The following is a 17956-nucleotide window of genomic DNA, read 5'->3' as shown; positions in this document are numbered from 1 at the left end:
CAATAAATTATTCAATAAACACAAATCCTATCATTCCTGATATATGAAGCCCAATAAGGGGAAATGAATTGGTTTATTATTGTCACATGTACTGAGATAATGTGAAAAGCTTTAGTTTGCATGCCAGGCAGTTCAAAAAGGAAGAAAGAAGAATATTGCAGATTATAGTGTTATAGTTTCAGAGAGAGTGCAGTGCAAGTAACAAATAAAGAGGTCAAGAGTTCCTCTTTATCATACAAGAGGTCTGTTCAAGAGTCCTATCGCAGCAGGATCGAACTTGTCCACAAGTTTGGTTCAATGAGTTTTGTACCATTTGCCTGATGGAAGGAGAAAAAGAAAGAATGACCAAGTGGACTTTAGATGCTTTCTCGCGGCAACAGAAAGGATAGACAGCTCTACAAAATCACTCTGGAGATGTCAAAGAAAAATATATACAAATAGACATCTCTGAATAAACAGGAATATAGGAAAGTGATCCACAAACAGAACTAGACAATTACTTCTGCTGATATCTAAACAACAGAAACAAAAACAAAATGGGAAAAGCATGCATTAAGATAACAGAAATAATGAGAGAAACTGATAGAAGTCATTTTGGGAAGAGGCTCTGAAGTCAATGGCATTTTTTGTGTTGAAGTTAATTGTTCACAGTAGTAATTCCTGGTAGAAGATTGTTCAAGACTTCAAAAGGTGTTAGCTTCATAGTGTTTATGAAATTACCTACATTGTGCTCGGCCCAAATATTAAGTAAACATAGAAGTAAAAGTATTTATTAACCCAGAGACTAGCAGATGGCTGGATGTGGTTATTTTAATTCACTGATCAGTATGGATCCAGAAAAAAAGCTGGCTCCAAAAGAAACTATATTGGAGTACGATTATAAGTTGTAGGCAAATAAGGTCTATTGTTTTTGTTCATGACTCATCCTGATTCACCATAAGTAAGAGGAATGTTGTTCTGCAACTTTCACAATTGACACTTGTTTCTGATTCTATGAATTCTCTTTTATCTAAATGATTGCTGACACTAATATTGGACATCCACTCCTTCCTAGTCAGTCTGAGAGTGACATTAACAGTAGAGCACAGGAGTACAACCTGCAGCCCGTGATTTTGTGCTGAACTACTTAAACTTCCTTCCACTCCCATTCTGAGGTGATATGACTAATGGATGGAAAGTTTCTACAAAAGAAAATAACGCTTTTGTGCCACTTTCGTATTTCAGCATTCCACGGTTGTTGGCCATGAAGTAACTCACTTAGATATTTGATAACGCGTGTGTAAGGTAATCTTCAGCAAAGATTACTGGGCGGGAAGGCTGTGATAAAAGCAACAATAAGGTTATTCTGAGCGGTGTGTAGCCTGCTGGCAGTATTATAACCTCATTATCATGCCTCCTTCATTATCTGGTGCCTCCTGTGGTTCTGCAAGATATTCTACATAAATATGCATTTTTAAACTCACGTGTCTAGAATTATGTAGCAAGAAAAAGACCCTTTAGCCTTCCAAATTAGTACTGATCGTCGAGCATCCATCTACACTCGGGGTTCCCAACCTTTTTTTGTGCCATGGAGCCTTATCATTAACTGAGGGGTCCATGGACCCCAGGTTGGGAATCCCTGATCTACACTCATTACACTCATTCTCCCATCAACCCCCTCCCGATTTCACCACATATCCACAGACTAGGGGCAACTTGCAATGGCCAATTAATTTACCGCCCTGCATTTTACCACTGGGTCATCTAGATTGCACCGGGGTCCCTGATGCTATAAGGCAATAGCTGCAACATTGCTTTGCCCCATGTTCTAGTGACCATCAAGGTGCCTGAAAAAACGAGGGCAAAAGCATGTGTGCAGACTCAACAGAAGTATACTGAATGCGGTAACGGATAAAAAAAAACAAAATAGAGGACATCTCCGCCCACACCTGAAGCAGGCGTTAAGCATTTTATCTGGATGCGTCGTGGCTTGGTCTGACAACTGCTTTGTCCATGATCACAAAAAACTTCACAGAGTTGCAGACACAGTTCAGTAGATCACAAAAATCACCAAGATTTTCTGCCTACACCTCGTGCTGCTTCAGTAAAGCAGCCAGCATAATTAAAACTTCCACCCATCCTGGGCATTCTCACTTCTACCCATGCCCGTCAGGCAGAGGATACAAAAAGTGCATAGAAAATCCAGGCTAAATTACAGTTTCTGTCCCACCGTTATAAGTCTGTTAATGTGATAAAATGTACTCTTGACTTGTCAATCTACCTTGTTATGACATGGCACTTTTGTCTACCTACACTTCATCTCTTTAACTGTAACATGTTATTCTGCACAGCAATGGCTCTTCATTCCTCTCCTTAATTGCTGCCTGACTTGTTGAAAAAATCACTAAGCAATTATCATCAACAGTTCACTTGTAATACTAGAGGAAACTATGCACTGGACCATTGCTACACCACCATCAAGAATGACGAAGTGCTATTCCACACCCTCACTTCAGGAAGTCTGATCATCTGGCTGTACTTCTACTCCCCGAGTATAGTCAGAGAGTGAAGACTGCAGCACCAGTAGTGAAGACCAAGAAAGAATGGACAAGGGAAGCACAGGAGCACCTAAAGGTCTGCTTTAAATCAATGGACAGGATTGTATTCAGTGATTCATCTTTGAATCTGGATAGCTATGCTGCAGTTGTTACTGACTTCATTAAAACCTGTGTGAATGAATGTGTGCCTACAAAGAATTACTGTACATTCCCAAACCAAAATCCATGGATGAACCAGGAGTTACATCTTCTGCTGAAGGCTAGATCTATGGCATTCAAGTCTGGCGACCCAGGCCTGCACCAGAAAATCAGGTATGATTTGCGGAGAGCTATTTTAAGGGTGAAGAGACAATTTTGAACGAGGTTAGAGATGACATCAGATGCCCAACAACTGTGGCAGGGTTTGCAAGACAATACTTCCTACAAATTGAAACTTAATAGCATGAACGCCAGCGATGCTTCACTACCAGATGAACTCAATGCCTTCTATGCCCACTTTGGAAAAGAGAACACAACTACAGCTGTGAAGATCCCCGCTGCACCCGATGACCCTGTGATCTCTGTCTCAGAGGCTGATGTTAGACTGTCTTCAAAGAGAGTGAATCCTCACAAGGTGGAAGGTCCCAATGGACTACCTGGTAAGGCTCTGAAAACCTGTGCCAACCAACTGACAGGAGTATTCAAGGACATTTTCAACCTCTCACTGCTACGGGCAGAAGTTCTCACTTGCTTCAAAAAGGCAACAATTATACCAGTGCCTGAGAAGAATAATGTGAGCTGCCTAAATGACTATCATTCACATCTAGAGTGATAAAATGCTTTGAGAGGTTGGTCATGACTAGACTGAACTCCTGCCTCATCAATGGCCTGGACCCATTGCGATTTGCCTATTGCCACAATAGGTCAATGGCAGACACAATCTCAATGGCTCTCCACATGGCTTGAGACCACCTGGACAACACAAACACCTATGTCAGGATGCTGTTCATCGACTATAGCTCAGCATTTAATACCATCATTCCCACAATCCTGATTGAGAAGTTGCAGAACCTGGGCCTCTGTACCTCCCTCTGCAATTGGATCCTTGAGTTCCTAACCAGAAGACCACAATCTGTGTGGATTGGTGATAACATCTCTTCCACTATACATTTCAATATAGATGTAATAAAGTAAATGAATCTGAATCTGATTTGAGGCCTCCAATCACAAACAAGAGAAAATCTGCAGATACTGGAAATCCAAGGAAGAGTCTTCATCGCTGAGCCTATTTCTTTGGCAAGGACTCTCCATCCCACACCGACGACCCTTTCTCACGTCTTCAACCCTCATCCTCTTCCTGGACACCCCACCCTGGTCTTCTGCCTGCGCTGCACCTTTTCAGTACCGATTGCCGACAAGCTATCAACCGTCCCGACTTCAACACCCCTCTCTCCAATTCTAACCTCACTCCTTCTGAACGCTCTGCTCTCCACTCCTCCCTCTGGTGCTCCTCCCCACTTTTTTTCTTGCATGGACTTCTGTCCTCTCCTATCAGACTCCCCCCTTCTCTAACCCTATATTTTTGTTCACCAATTTTCCAACTCTTTGCATATCACCTTGTGTTTCTCCCTGCCCTCCCCCCACCTTTCAACTCTACTCCTACGTCAGTCCGCCTGAAGGGTCTCTGCCCAAAACATTGACTATACTCTTTTCCATAGATGCTGCCTGACCTGTTGAGTTCCTCCAGCATTTTGCATGTGTTGCTGAGTTGAGGTGTGACTACTGGATAGTTCAACCAGTGGCAAATGTCAAAGCAGCTGAGAACAGGTTCCAACAATCAAAGCATGATGGAGTGTAGGGGTCTGAGAACGTTAGTAAAGGAGAGATGGTGCGACTACAGAGCAGACTGAAGGTTACAGGGCGGAAACCAATTGCATGGAGGTGCATTAGGAGATCTAGGCCTCATATGGAGCCAGTGATCATTAATGGAGAATGTGTGGAGCAGGTTAAGACCTACAAGTATCTGGGAGTACAGTTAGACGAGAAGCTAGACTGGACTGCCAACACAGATGCCTTGTGCAGGAAGGCACAGAGTCGACTGTACTTCCTTAGAAGGTTGGCGTCATTCAATGTCTGTAGTGAGATGCTGAAGATGTTCTATAGGTCAGTTGTGGAGAGCGCCCTCTTCTTTGTGGTGGCGTGTTGGGGAGGAAGCATTAAGAAGAGGGACGCCTCACGTCTTAATAAGCTGGTAAGGAAGGCGGGCTCTGTCGTGGGCAAAGTACTGGAGAGTTTAACATCGGTAGCTGAGCGAAGGGCGCTGAGTAGGCTACGGTCAATTATGGAAAACTCTGAACATCCTCTACATAGCACCATCCAGAGACAGAGAAGCAGTTTCAGCGACAGGTTACTATCGATGCAATGCTCCTCAGACAGGATGAAGAGGTCAATACTCCCCAATGCCATTAGGCTTTACAATTCAACCGCCAGGACTTAAGAACTTTTTAAAAGCTATTATTAATGCTTTTTGAGATAGTGATTTAGATGCATATCATATTTTTTTACTGAGTTAAGTATTGTATGTTATTAGTTTTGCTACAACAAGTGTATGGGACATTGGAAAAAACGTTGAATTTCCCCATGGGGATGAATAAAGTATCTATCTATCTATCTATCTAGTGGAGATAGGAAACCAATTGCATGGAGTGCAGATATGAATGACTGCCCAAGGAACTACTCCTGTTTCATCTAACATGCTGGATCTAGCTAGTGAACTCCTTTTAAGAGGGGTGGGGTCTTGGGAAGAATGGCTCACAGCGGCTAAATTTAGATAATCATTAAAAGATATAGATTGGAATTTATTTATATAGTGGTTAATTAATATTTGGGGCCTCCAAAAACATCCCAGTTAGAGCAGAAGTAGATGGTTCTGTGGTTGATCCGAGTTTTGCCATGTTTCAGCTTAAAATTTTCTTCCCTCAAAAAATTCTGCACTCCCACTGCCTCCCCCCCAACATACACACACAGTGAACGTTATTTGCATAATCCAACCTCCTATCTTCTTGTCACAGAGAAATCAGTCAGATGCAGCATATTTGACCAAAATCTGACATCACATTTTTGAGCAAGCAGAAATTAAATTATGACTCGTCAATTTGTATTATTTTAGACAATGTTTAATTCAGAATTTTATCTTTGTTGTCATCAGTACAAAGTGAAACAATAAAAGGTATTTGTACAGTTACACAATGCTTTAGAACCATTAACTGTGTATTTAGCACCTGGTAAAATGCCTGAGATATTGATAATCAGAGAAGTATTGACATAGACTTGATCATGACAGGAAGAACTAGTGGAGATGTCTTGTCATTTAAGATAAAATGAAATGAAAGCCGGAAGATATGAAATTAATGTTGTGAAAATAATTGCACAACTGACGTAACCACAGAGGTCATGAGTAAGAAAGTCAAGTCATACATGGAAATATAAATATCAAACATTTCAATTTACAATATTTAGCCCTGTGTTACAACTTAAAAAATAATCCTTACTACAATTATAATGATTAAGTTGGCAGTTAAAACAATGAATAATATTACAATGATTAAGCATATAAAATTAAAATGCATATTTATGTAAGGTTTATTAAACTGTAACATAATGGCATATTTTCCAAAAGTTCCAATGTACTACTTGTCAAAGCAATACTAGTTTGCAGAATGCTACTGTTTTTAATTAGTGTTTGGAAGAGGAATGTTTGTAGCCAAAATCTACTAGGTACTTGAGCAAGAAACTTATCTTTGGTCACTAGAACATTCTCTCAGGAATGTTTTCCTTATCATCACACACCCCAACAAATTCAGTTCCATTTGTATTTGAGATAAAACCATTAGGAACTCAATCACAATTTGATTCTAAACTCTCCTCCAATAAATACCAGTTACAACGATTTCCAAATTGTTTCAGTTGATCATTTGGAATAGGACAAATTTTGAAAAAATCTACTGGGACCTCTTCCAATGGAGAGAAAGTATCATTTAAATATCTGAAAGTATTTAAGGAAATTGATTTGATTTGGCCACTTTAAATTAATGGTGTTTACTGGTCAAAAGCAGTATTTGCTAAAGCAAAGCATGGAACCAAGCAAAGTATAAGTGAAACATAGTGATGTCCAAGGTCAAGTTATTTTCATGTCCGGTTACTACAGATTCAAAAGTAGGCTTGATGTGTTTTAATGGTAAATCATTTGAGATTAATGCCAGCACTTATGCTAAACTCTGAGAGTTTATTTATTTGCCTTTAGGATTTGGGGTAGGGGGGCAGGAGCTGCTGGGGAGGGAGGTGTAGGGCAATGTACATACATTGCAACACAGTTCTTTGGAGCTCCCAGATAAATTCAAAGTTAAAGTGGGGATGTGTTACATTGTTCTGGAAAAACATTAATAATCTTAATCTAAATTATTATACTAAGTAGAACCATTAAAAAGATTTTAAAGGAAAAACTGAGTCACTTAGAAATTGATAATGTTCACTTCTATTTACTTAATTGGAATACATTTTGAAGTTTTAATACAATGTGCTAACATTCATTTCGCACTGTCGACCAGAGCAGAATTTCTGGTCGGTACACTTTCCTCCATTTACTAATATCCCATTAAAAATAAATCTGAAGGGAATTGTTAGTGAAGGGAGTTATATCTCAATGTGGCCACATTTGAGAAATCAATACAGTGAATGACTTTACAATAGAGTTCTTGGCAGCTGCCTTTTTATTGGTCTACATTTACTTTTACTAATGTGATAAGTGTAACAGAAGATTCATGAATGTTCATACTTGAACTGAGCAAAGTGTTACATTTTATCTCACGCACAATTGTCATTCCAGTTATTATTAATGAAGTGTCATGATCTTAAAGATGAAAAACATAAATGGAAATCTTTTCCTTTCCTACCCTATTATGCGGGTTATTTCAATTTTGATATTAATTAATAAATATCTAGTCCCACTGTAACTGAGGACAAACAGGTTGACTTAACGATAAGAACAGACAAGACTGATTCAGAACAGATAAGACTGATTCAATTGGATCAGTCCCATTGGTTAAAATACACTACATACGCTATCATATATTGATTCTTATTACTGAATAACTTGTTCTTAAACTATGCCATTATATAAGGGGTTCTCTATATTTTATTCTAAACATTCAAATTGTAATGAACAATAAAGCAAGTAAGAGGCCTTAAAATAGAGACAACTGTCTCATAATAGAGTTTGAATATAAAACATGTATCAATATTTAAATGAAATGTTGGTTAGCTTATTGGATGTTTTATAGATAAATTTTATTACTTTTTTCTTCTTTATAGATGCTAATTTGACTTACTATGCTTTGCCAGTACTTTGTTTCATTGATGGTATAAAGTACAGTACTACACAAGATCGAAGTATTCAACTTTTTCAAACTTCCTCCATTTTCTATTTCAGTATCAAGTAATATACTACAGATGTAATTTCCTTCTTCAAACGATTCTAACCTGCAAATGGATGGACCTACTGTCAAAAGGTTTGTACCATGTTTGGCATGACTGTGATAATAGCTAAAGACCTTTATCAATTGTTAGTTTCAAAATTCTGTGCAATTTCCTGTTAACATAATTGCTACAATATGGAAAGAGTCTTTGACCACATTCTACTGGAGATGTCACTCTTTGGCTCTTACACTGCTCATTGTCAGAAGTAGATAGTAAAGATGTATCAAACTTAACTCGCAAAATTATGAATGGTCAAATGAAGTCTTTAGACAGTGAAATTTAATGACTAGAATGGCTATCCAAATACTGCCATAGTAACTTAAACATATGTGAATTGAAATAACAATTATCTTCATAGAAAATGTACAGTTCTGAGGTTTCTGGCCATGGAAACAAATATCAATAAAGCTGCCTTCTGCTCAAGAGCGCATACTATATTGGTAATGACTGAAATTTGGAAATCAGAGAAGCTGCTGCCTTTCTTATGAAATTGGCACACTGATTACTTGCAAATTACCAGATCCACTTGCTTTTAAGAGTTTGACTTTGGACTGGTGAGGATTTCCAAATCCTGGAGGCCAGAAGTTAACTCTTAATATTGCTTAATTTTTCAACAAATCAATTTTATCATACGAAACAATGAACCAGGATGCAAGTTTTCATGGGATATGTAGAATAATCATTAGTTGATTAGTTAATTAGTAACTGATTTTTCCTGATAATTTCTCAGATGAAGCATGTTGGGAACAAATACACATTGACATGGTTGCATTATTAAATGGAGATTATGACTTTTGTGGCAATTTATTTTATTTTCACAGGAAGATTAAAGGCAAATGGCCCAGCAGTTGCTAGTGATTTATTGTGGCTCATCTTTCTTGCCACAAAACTCTTATTACATGTACTTGAAACTTTATCGTGCCATTACTGTGCCAGCAATTTCAGGGATGCAGTTTGATGATAAAAAGTTAATATGTGGTTTCTGTGACTCATTAATAATGATCTAGGTTACCTGTAAATTTACAACATTTGAAATTGCTATGTTCCTGTTCACACTGCACCTTGCTGTCCTGTCACAGGAGCAACTTTAGCCCAGATGTTTATGATGGTGCTTTTTGTAGCCAACAGCATTGTTGGAGTTAGTTCCTGTAAAATATGAGCAGTCATGTTAAAAATGAGCTGATATGAATCATCTTTGGCTCTATTAAGTTGTTGATTCTGAAAGATAAATCTGAGCATGAACCTTTCCTCCCAAATAAGTGAACCCAGGTATTTTGGTGGATGGTAGTTAGATAGAATGGGAATTAAGAGTGTTGTGGAGAGTTAACAGGATGGGTGGTAGGATGAGAAGCCAGGGTGGAAGGTGTACATTGGTGGTAGGAGGTGCTATTCCAGACATTTACACCACACGCTGCACCCGCAAAGCTAACAGTATTGTGAAGGACCCCACACACCCCTCACACAAACTCTTCTCCCTCCTGCCATCTGGTAAAAGGTATCAAAGCATTCGGGATCTCATGACCAGACTGTGCAACAGTTTCTTCCCCCAAACCATCAGACTCCTCAATACTCAGAGTCTAGACTGACATCTACATCATTACTGTATTGTAATTTGTCCTCTACTGTGCCTACTGTCTTGTTTATCAATTATTGTACTGCCCTGCACTGTTTAGTGCACTTTATGTAGTCCTGTGCAGGTCGGTAGTCTAGCACAGTTTTTATGTTGTTTTACGTAGTCTAGTGTAGCCTTGTGCTGTCTCACATAGTCTGGTGTAGTTTTGTGTTGTTTCATGTAGCACCAGGGTCCTGGAGGAACATTGTTTCATTTTTACTGTGTACTGTACCAGCAGTTTATGGTTGAAATGACAATAAACTTGACTTGATAAGTTTTGGTGGTCAAAGGTGGTGTGAGTGGCATCAGAAAACTCTAAAATCTGATCATCAGTGTCTAGTTGTTGATTTAAATGAACACAGATATTTTTTATTTGGAGATACAGTATAGTAACAGGCCCTTCTAGCCTACAAACCTTGCCACCCAATTACAACCATGAAAGCTACAAACCTGAACACCTTTGGACTGTGGGAGGAAACTGGAGCGCCCGGAGGAAACCCACAGGAACACAGAGGAGGTATAAACTCCTTACAGACAGTGAAAATAATTGAACCCAAGTCACTGGCATTGTGGTATTGTTACCACGACTCGAAATATTAAATGTTTAATATTAGATTTTGGTTAAAAAACGAAAAGAATTATTTTTGCAAAAAAGATTTTAGCAAGTAGTTTCTCTTATATTTAAAGATTTTAACAAGCACTGCAAAATAAACCGTAGTGAACTCTCTGAAATTGATATTACGTTACTAGTCTAGCTTGGAGATGTAATCGTACAACATGGTCTGGTGGGCTGCGAGAAAGGGTCAGGAGAAAACATGTCAACGTGTCGGTCAAAAGATCATACACGTCACTCCTTCATACATCAAACCTTCGTATTTGTCATTGAAAAGCCGAATTGACAGGTGTATACCTTAATTCTGTCAGAGGAGAATGACAGAGAAGAAAAAAAACAGGAATGCTGGAAATCTGCAATAAGGAAAGTAAATGTCGATAATATTCAGTGCTTAAGGCCCAAGTGATTAGAATTAATCAGAGTAATATGAAGTAATTTAATTTCCCTTTTTGTATATTTAATGAGGGACACTTTAGTTAGTCTTCATGTAATTTGGTTTGATGCCGTTATAGGTGTTCTAATTAGATTGTATTGCATGACAATCATGTGCTGATAGAAGAGATTAGTTGAAAACACAAGTGGAATTACTTAATATGCAGCATGAAGTTGCATAAACTGATGCATGAAGAGACATCCTTGCAACTATTTGCACAGTTGAAAGGGACAGACAGCTACTTGTTGCTAAGGCTCTTAATTTTTTTCTGCAAAATACTTCACTTAATTTCAGCATTGCTTTTTTACCGTATGGTAGTTTAGACACTAATTTTGTGGTGTAGTCAGTGATCAAGTTCTCCCGTGACCCTATCCCATCCTAAACCACTCACCCTCATATTATTTGCATGACCAGTTTAAGTGCTGATCTTAAACCATCAATTTACTCACATTCCTGCCACTGTAGGGAAGAAGTTGAGCTGGTAGGTTCACCTTTAACTTGTTCTGTGCTTTGTGCGGTGGAAAAGATAAGTGTACTAGTTGCTCACGTGCTCCTCCATTCAATGTGCTCAGGGTTTGTTCTAAGTTACTCCACTTCTCTTGATTCTTTCGTCATTTAGCTTCTGAGTATTTTGGTTGGCCCAATTTCATAGCCCACTGGTTAGCTGAATTTTACATTTCCACTGCATTTTATATTGAGGTACAAATTGTTGCAATCGATGTGTGTTCAATCAACTTTAGTACTTAATGCATTCTTACCAAAATAATCTTTGTAGTCTTTGAAAACTTTCGGTCTTAAATTTCGTGCATCTGCAAACAAATAATTAGGAAGAAATTTGAAATGATACTGAATGACATTCTCTCTTAAAGCTTTATGTATTAAAATAACTAATTATTTTCTTAATTCTTGAGGTGATTTTGCTTCACAAAATCAAGTGGTTTTATGATTCCTAGCTGGAACAATATGTTAATTTAGTGAATATGTTACAACTCGGTAAGAATCATCATCATCAGGTGCCATACACTCCTGTTTCGGGTCAAGTGGATCAATTCATTTCCAGCTCTCTGGCTGTTGTCTCCATCATCATGGTTAGAATCCTGTTAGCTTTTATGCCAATATTTTGGTTATTCAAAATATTCCACAGCTAGAATTGGTTAATGTTGAATGATATAAAGAAATTCAAAAAAATACTGAATTGTTGCATCAGCCAAGATGATTTACGGGTAATTCTTCTCATTCAAAATGGATGTTGACATTGTAAGCATTTACCTTTTAAGTGAATTTAAAACATTTGTGGACTGGTTTAGTTTACACTAATGAGGAAATTAAGGATGAACATTTATTTTGTAGGATAATGAAAAGAGATTGTGTGTATGCTGCAACCTTCCTGATTTCATAACATTCCAAGGACAGTCAATGGAAGTAAAATGCCAAGTTGCACATGGCAGGATCTCAGTAAGGAAAAAATAACAAGGTCATTTATTTTAGTGGTTCTTTTTTTAATGGATAATCATCATTGGCAAGGATCATAACTGTGTATGGGAACTCGGTGACCCAACAACTTGAAGCTTCCAAATTGCTTAAGGAGTAGGCATGGTGACCTGTATGGCAATATGTTCCCTTGTCACCCCCACCCCAAGGAAGACTTGTTTATTAGATGACAGCAGTTGCCCTGCACAATCAAAGACATCAGCTAAGAAGAGAATCTGAGGAGAACAGGAGAAAGTCGGAGCTGATGGCAATCCCGCCTTTACAATGCAGCACACATGCAAACATTACCAGTAGAAAATTAATGATATTATTAGGTAAACTAAACTAAAAGAACACATTATTATCCACCAATAACACAATGTACTGTGCAAATAATGTATTGGACGCTTATCACTTTAAGCTTAATGGAAAACCACCTTAAAGTTTTCACTGAACCCACATGCCCTGCAATTCTGTATGTCAATAAAACAGATTATTGCCAAGGTCCCCGTCATAACAGCCAATTCAATTAATTCCATGTGATACTGAGAGTTGGCGAAGAGAACTGGATACAGTAAAAACCAGATGTAATACTTTCAGCATCCTCGTTGGAATACTGATTGCTTGCTTTCTAGAATTGCTGAGCCTCCAAACAACCAATTTCCATACAGTGTCCACCTAAAAATGCTGAAAAAATGTGATCAGGACCATATTACAGGTCAGATCCAATTCAGCTAAGTAACGAGTCTGCTCTTAATCATGAAAGATTTCTCAACAGTGTAGTTCAACCACGTTTAACCCGATCAGCTCACTGATTTCCAACTTGGGGTCTCACCGGGATCAGATGTTTAACAGCCTTGGTTCAAACGCGGACCAAAGATGTGAATTCCTGAGTTGAGCTGCAAGTGACTTCTTTTGACATCAAGACATTTAACTAAGTGTGGCAATGAGAAACAACGGTAAAACTAAGCCAATAAGCATCAAAGTGTAGCACTTCGAGTCATACAGAAACTTAACAAGGAAAAATGTTATGATGTCTGGGATTCAATCATCCCAATTACTGTAGTGTTCTTCAGGGCATAACTATTGTAGGCTGTTCCATTAACAGGCAGCATAGGTTGGAAGTGAGGACGTTCAGCAATGTTCATTTATATACATAACGCACTAACAAATGTAGCAGGTCTGTGCCTGACCATCGACAATATTCAGGCATGGTCAAAAAGTGGGAAATAGCTTTTGTTCAATAAGGTGCCAGATACAGAACACCCTTAACAGGAGAAAATCTGGCACTTATCCTTTAACATTCATGCCATCACTGAATGCCCCGCTGTTAACATTCCCGAAGATCACCATTGACCAGAAACTCAATTGCCAGGCCCATATGTAGTGACAGAAAAGACTAGGCCAGAGGCTAGATATCCTGTGATGAGTAATTAGTTTCCTGACATTCCAACCTGGTCTATTCATACACTGGGCTTGTCAGGAATGCAATGGAATGCTTTCTACCAGATCAGGCAGCGTTTATGGAGAAGTGTACACAGTTGATATTTTGAGCCGAGACGCTTCATCAGGTCCTGATGAAGGGTCACGACCAAAAGCACTGATGGTTTATTTCTTGGTCTATCCATACTGGCTGTGTGGTAAAAAGAGGCACAACAGTGCCTCTTTCACCTCAGACGGTTGAAGAAGTTTGGCATGAGTCCCCAAATCCTAAGAACTATCTACCGGGGCACAATTGAGAGCATCCTGACAGGCTGTATCACTGCCTGGTATGGGAACTGTACTGCCTTCAATCACAGGACTCTGCAGAGAGTGGTATGGATAGCCCAGCGCATCTGTAGATGTGAACTTGCCACTATTTGGAACATGTACAGCAACAGGTGCATAAAAAGGGCCCGTGGGATCATTGGGGACCCGAGTCACCCCAACCACAAACTGTTCCAGCTACTATCATCCAGGAAACGGTACCACAGCACAAAAGCCAGGACCAACAGGCTCCAGGACAGCTTCTTCCACAAGGCCATCAGGCTGATTAATTCATGCTGATATGATTGCATTTCTATGCTATATTGACTGTTCTTTTATATATCTTACTGTACATACTATTTATTACAAATTACTGATTTCCATATTGCACATTCAGACAGAGACATAAAGAGTTTTACTCCTCATGTAGATGAAGGATGCAAGAAATAAAGTCAATTCAATTCAATCCTCCCCACAGATGCAGCCTGACCTGCATAGTTCCTCTAGCATTTCATGTGTATTCATCTAGATTTCCAGGATCTGTGGGATCTCTTATGATTGTGAATGTCCTCTACTGCTGGGATGAATGCAGCTCCAACGATACTCAGGAAGCTCAAATGGAAAAAGCAGCATCTGTCCACCACACTAAATATTTATTCCCTCTATCACTGGTACATGGTGGTATGAAGTATCATCATAAAATTGCAATGAACGTATTCACCTTTGCAACTCTGACAACTGCTGACCTTTACCATCACAAACAAACAAGTGCAGCAGCTTCAACACAACTTTTTCCTGAGTCAAACAGCATCTGCACTTAGAAATAAGCCACCATTCCATCACCTTCGCTGGGGATAAACCCTGGAAAGTCCCTGTTCAACCTTCAATCAAAAGCACTCTGTGGGTGAACCGTGTAACATTCTCAAAGCAGTATGGCAGAAGGATCTTGGAAGCGATATTGAAGATAATGAGTGGTTAAATATTTTATCAAATGTGGGTAGACATATTAGGGAAGCAAGAGGGAAACTTATTCAGTATAAGATAGTACACAAATATTATTGGACACCAACTAGACTCTACAAAATGGGGATTGTTGATAATAATTTATGCCGGAAATGTAAAAATGAGTTGGGCACATATTTTCACATGATTTGGGAGTGTTCCATGGTTCGTCCATTTGGTGTAAAGTTCTTGATTTGTTGGGGAATTGGTCAGGTCCTACACTGCCTTTGTGCCCATGGCTTTGTCTCCTGGGTGATAGGACAATGATACCTAATGTAAACAATGACAAATTTACTATTTTAAAGGCGGGTCTCATCACAGCTGCAAGAATTATATTACAAAACTGGAAAAAACCCAGATGTCCCACTGTGAGGGAACGGACTGAGGAAATGGTTAAGATTTCATCATATGAACACATGTTGGGAAGAATTAACAGTGAGGGAAAAGCGCAAGACGTGTGGGATCAATTTTGGTTGTATGTTAATTTAAACTTAAATTAGAAGTTTTTTTTTGTTTCTTAGTTTTATGTGTTTTCCTGTCATGGGATGGCTGTGTAAATATGCTGTACTGTATCTGTTCTATGATATGCTGTGCTGCTTTTGTAAGATAAGAATAAATAATAACAATCTGAATTACAAAAAAGACTGCAGAAGTAGTTTCAGCAGGTGTTCAAACATGACTATTGGCCCCTACAGTATACTTGACTGTAGTTCAGGTTGTTACACTCTTCTGAACTACTCTCAGCAAATAAACTTCAATCATATCAAGATCTGAAGTTGAATTCGCTTGTAAAAATTAATTACCTACTGTACTCTACAGATGTACATTTCCCAATTTATATTATGAAATATTAACATGGGCTGTGAAAAATATCAACTAACCACTATTTCCTCTTTGCTTTATGCACTGTCCTCTATTTGGAATTCCTTCTGCAGGATTCCCAGGGTTTATGATGTGACATTCATAGCCCGTGGGACAATGCAGGGGTTCATCACCATCCTCTGTAGTGCTGCAGGCTTCAGCTGCAAGAAAGATAACAATTACTTAAATATAGCCTTATTATTATTTTATTCTTAAAATAACAAAGCTTGATTAATATCTAAAATAAATTAATTTAAATTAATAAGTCAATTGTATGCAGTTTTGGTCACCGGATTTCAAGAAGGATATTAATAAGGTTGAAAGAGTGCAGAGAAAGCTTACAAGGACGTTGCCGGGACTTGAGAAACTGAGTTACAGAGAAAGGTTGAATAGGTTAGGACTTTATTCCCTGGAGCGTAGGAGAATGAGGGGAGATTTCATAGAAGTGTATAAAATTATGATGGGTATAGATAGAGTGAATGCAAGCAGGCTTTTTCAACTGAGGCTAGGGGAGTTTTGTACCAGAGGTCATGGGTTAAGGGTGAAGGGGGAAAAGTTTAAAGGGAACATCAGGGGGAGCTTCTTCACACAAAGAGTGGTGGGAGTGTGGAATGAGCTGCCAGATGAAGTAGTAAATGCGGGCTCACTTTTAACATTTAAGAAAAACTTGGACAGGTACATGGATGAGAGGTGTATGGAGGGATATGGGCCGGGTGCAGCTCCATGGGACTAGGCAGACAAATGGTTCGGCACAGCCAAAAAGGGCCAAAAGGACTGTTTCTGTGCTAAATGTTCTATGGTTCTATTTGAAGTATCAGCATGACCCACTTTGATGTGAAGGATTTCTGGACTTGAACAGAAATCTGGGTAACATTTCGATCAAGCTGTAGCCCTTTCTTATTCATGGGCACATAGTACTGTTTATAAAACTTCCATGAAGGTTAACTGCAGGGGAACTGGGCATTATTTCATCTTCCGACTTAAGTCCGGGGCAGCACTGTATAGTGGTTACCACAACGCTTTACAGTACCAATGATCCAGGTTCAATTCCTGCTGTTGTCTGTAAAGAGTTTGCACATTCTCCCGTCGACGGCATGGGTCTCCTCCAGTAGTCCAAAGGTGTACCAGTTAGTAGGCTAATTAGTCATTGCAAATTGTCCAGTGATTCAGCTAGGGTTAAATTCAAGCTTGCTGGGCAGCACAGCTTGAAGGGCCAAAGCGCCTATTCTGCATAGTATATCAAAATACATAGTCATAGACAGCACAGAAATGATGGACACCTGCTCTTGAACTGTACTGTTCGATACTCTCCGTCCTAAGCCACTATGGATACAGAGATATCATGCAAAGAATGTTTCATTTCAAGAGAATGAGAATTACAGAGTGAAGGTAAGTAATCTTACAAAGTTTAGTGAATTGCTTAATATAATTTTCATATAACAAAGCTTTTTTCGACATACTTTTTCATTCCTACAATATGAAAAGGATTTTCAAATAATACTAATGCAATAAATACTGAAAACTCTGTGCTGTGCCTGACGTGGGTGATCTTGGTCTTTGACCATGATTGTTCTTAGAAAATATTTCTGCAGAAGTGGTTTGGGCAGTTGTCTGTAAAAGACAGGTGAGCCCAGCCATTATCAATGCTCTTCAGAAGTTGTCTGCTTAGCGTCAGTGGTTGCATAACCAGGACTTGTGGTATGTACCAGCCACAACATACAACCATCCACCAACAGCTCCCTTGGCTTCACGTGACCCGGATCGAGGGGCTAAGCAGGTGCTACACCTTGTTCAAGGCTGACTCGCAGGCCAGCGGAGGAAAGGAGCACCTTACACCTCCTTTGGTAGAGATGCATCTCCACACCCCTCACTCAAAGGGTATTCAGTCTAAAACATTAACTCTGCTTCTCTTTCTACAGATGTGGTCCTATTGTTTCCAGCATTTTTGTTTTTATTTCAAATTTTAACTATCTGCTGTTTTATTTGATTAGCATTTTAAAACTATGGATTAGAATTTACTGTTCAAATTGAAGTTTAAGGGCTAGACTGATTGATTCATACTTCCATATGGAAATGTCTTGGGCAATGTTTATTGAGCAGTCTGTATTTTATGATGTTGCCCCCAGCAACGAAATCATGCAGCTTTGAATAGAATGGCAAGTCCTATT

General features: G+C 39.0%; 1 protein-coding gene across 4 annotated transcripts in view; it reads right to left on the bottom strand.

Moving 5' to 3' along the window:
• Nucleotides 1–231: 231 nt before the first annotated feature.
• The window catches only part of wfdc1 (WAP four-disulfide core domain 1), a 49829-nt gene continuing 32104 nt past the window's right edge, over nucleotides 232–17956 (bottom strand). For 3 of the 4 annotated variants that reach the window (XM_073070328.1, XM_073070329.1, XM_073070327.1), the window contains 3 exons: nucleotides 15809–15949; nucleotides 11468–11518; nucleotides 5671–9197 (listed from right to left, as the gene is read on the bottom strand). In XM_073070328.1, the coding sequence (XP_072926429.1) occupies nucleotides 9139–9197; nucleotides 11468–11518; nucleotides 15809–15949 (251 nt within the window). In that variant the 3' untranslated portion in view covers nucleotides 5671–9138. Of the gene's footprint in view, nucleotides 318–5670; nucleotides 9198–11467; nucleotides 11519–15808; nucleotides 15950–17956 lie in introns of those variants that run through there. The other variant, XR_012101936.1, reaches the window with a different exon arrangement.

Source organism: Hemitrygon akajei, chromosome 17 (genome assembly GCF_048418815.1).
Source record: "Hemitrygon akajei chromosome 17, sHemAka1.3, whole genome shotgun sequence".
In the NCBI taxonomy this organism is placed as follows: Eukaryota; Metazoa; Chordata; class Chondrichthyes; order Myliobatiformes; family Dasyatidae; genus Hemitrygon; species Hemitrygon akajei.
The sequence above is the reverse complement of the archived record's forward strand: the minus strand, read 5'-3'. Positions and strand labels throughout refer to the sequence as shown.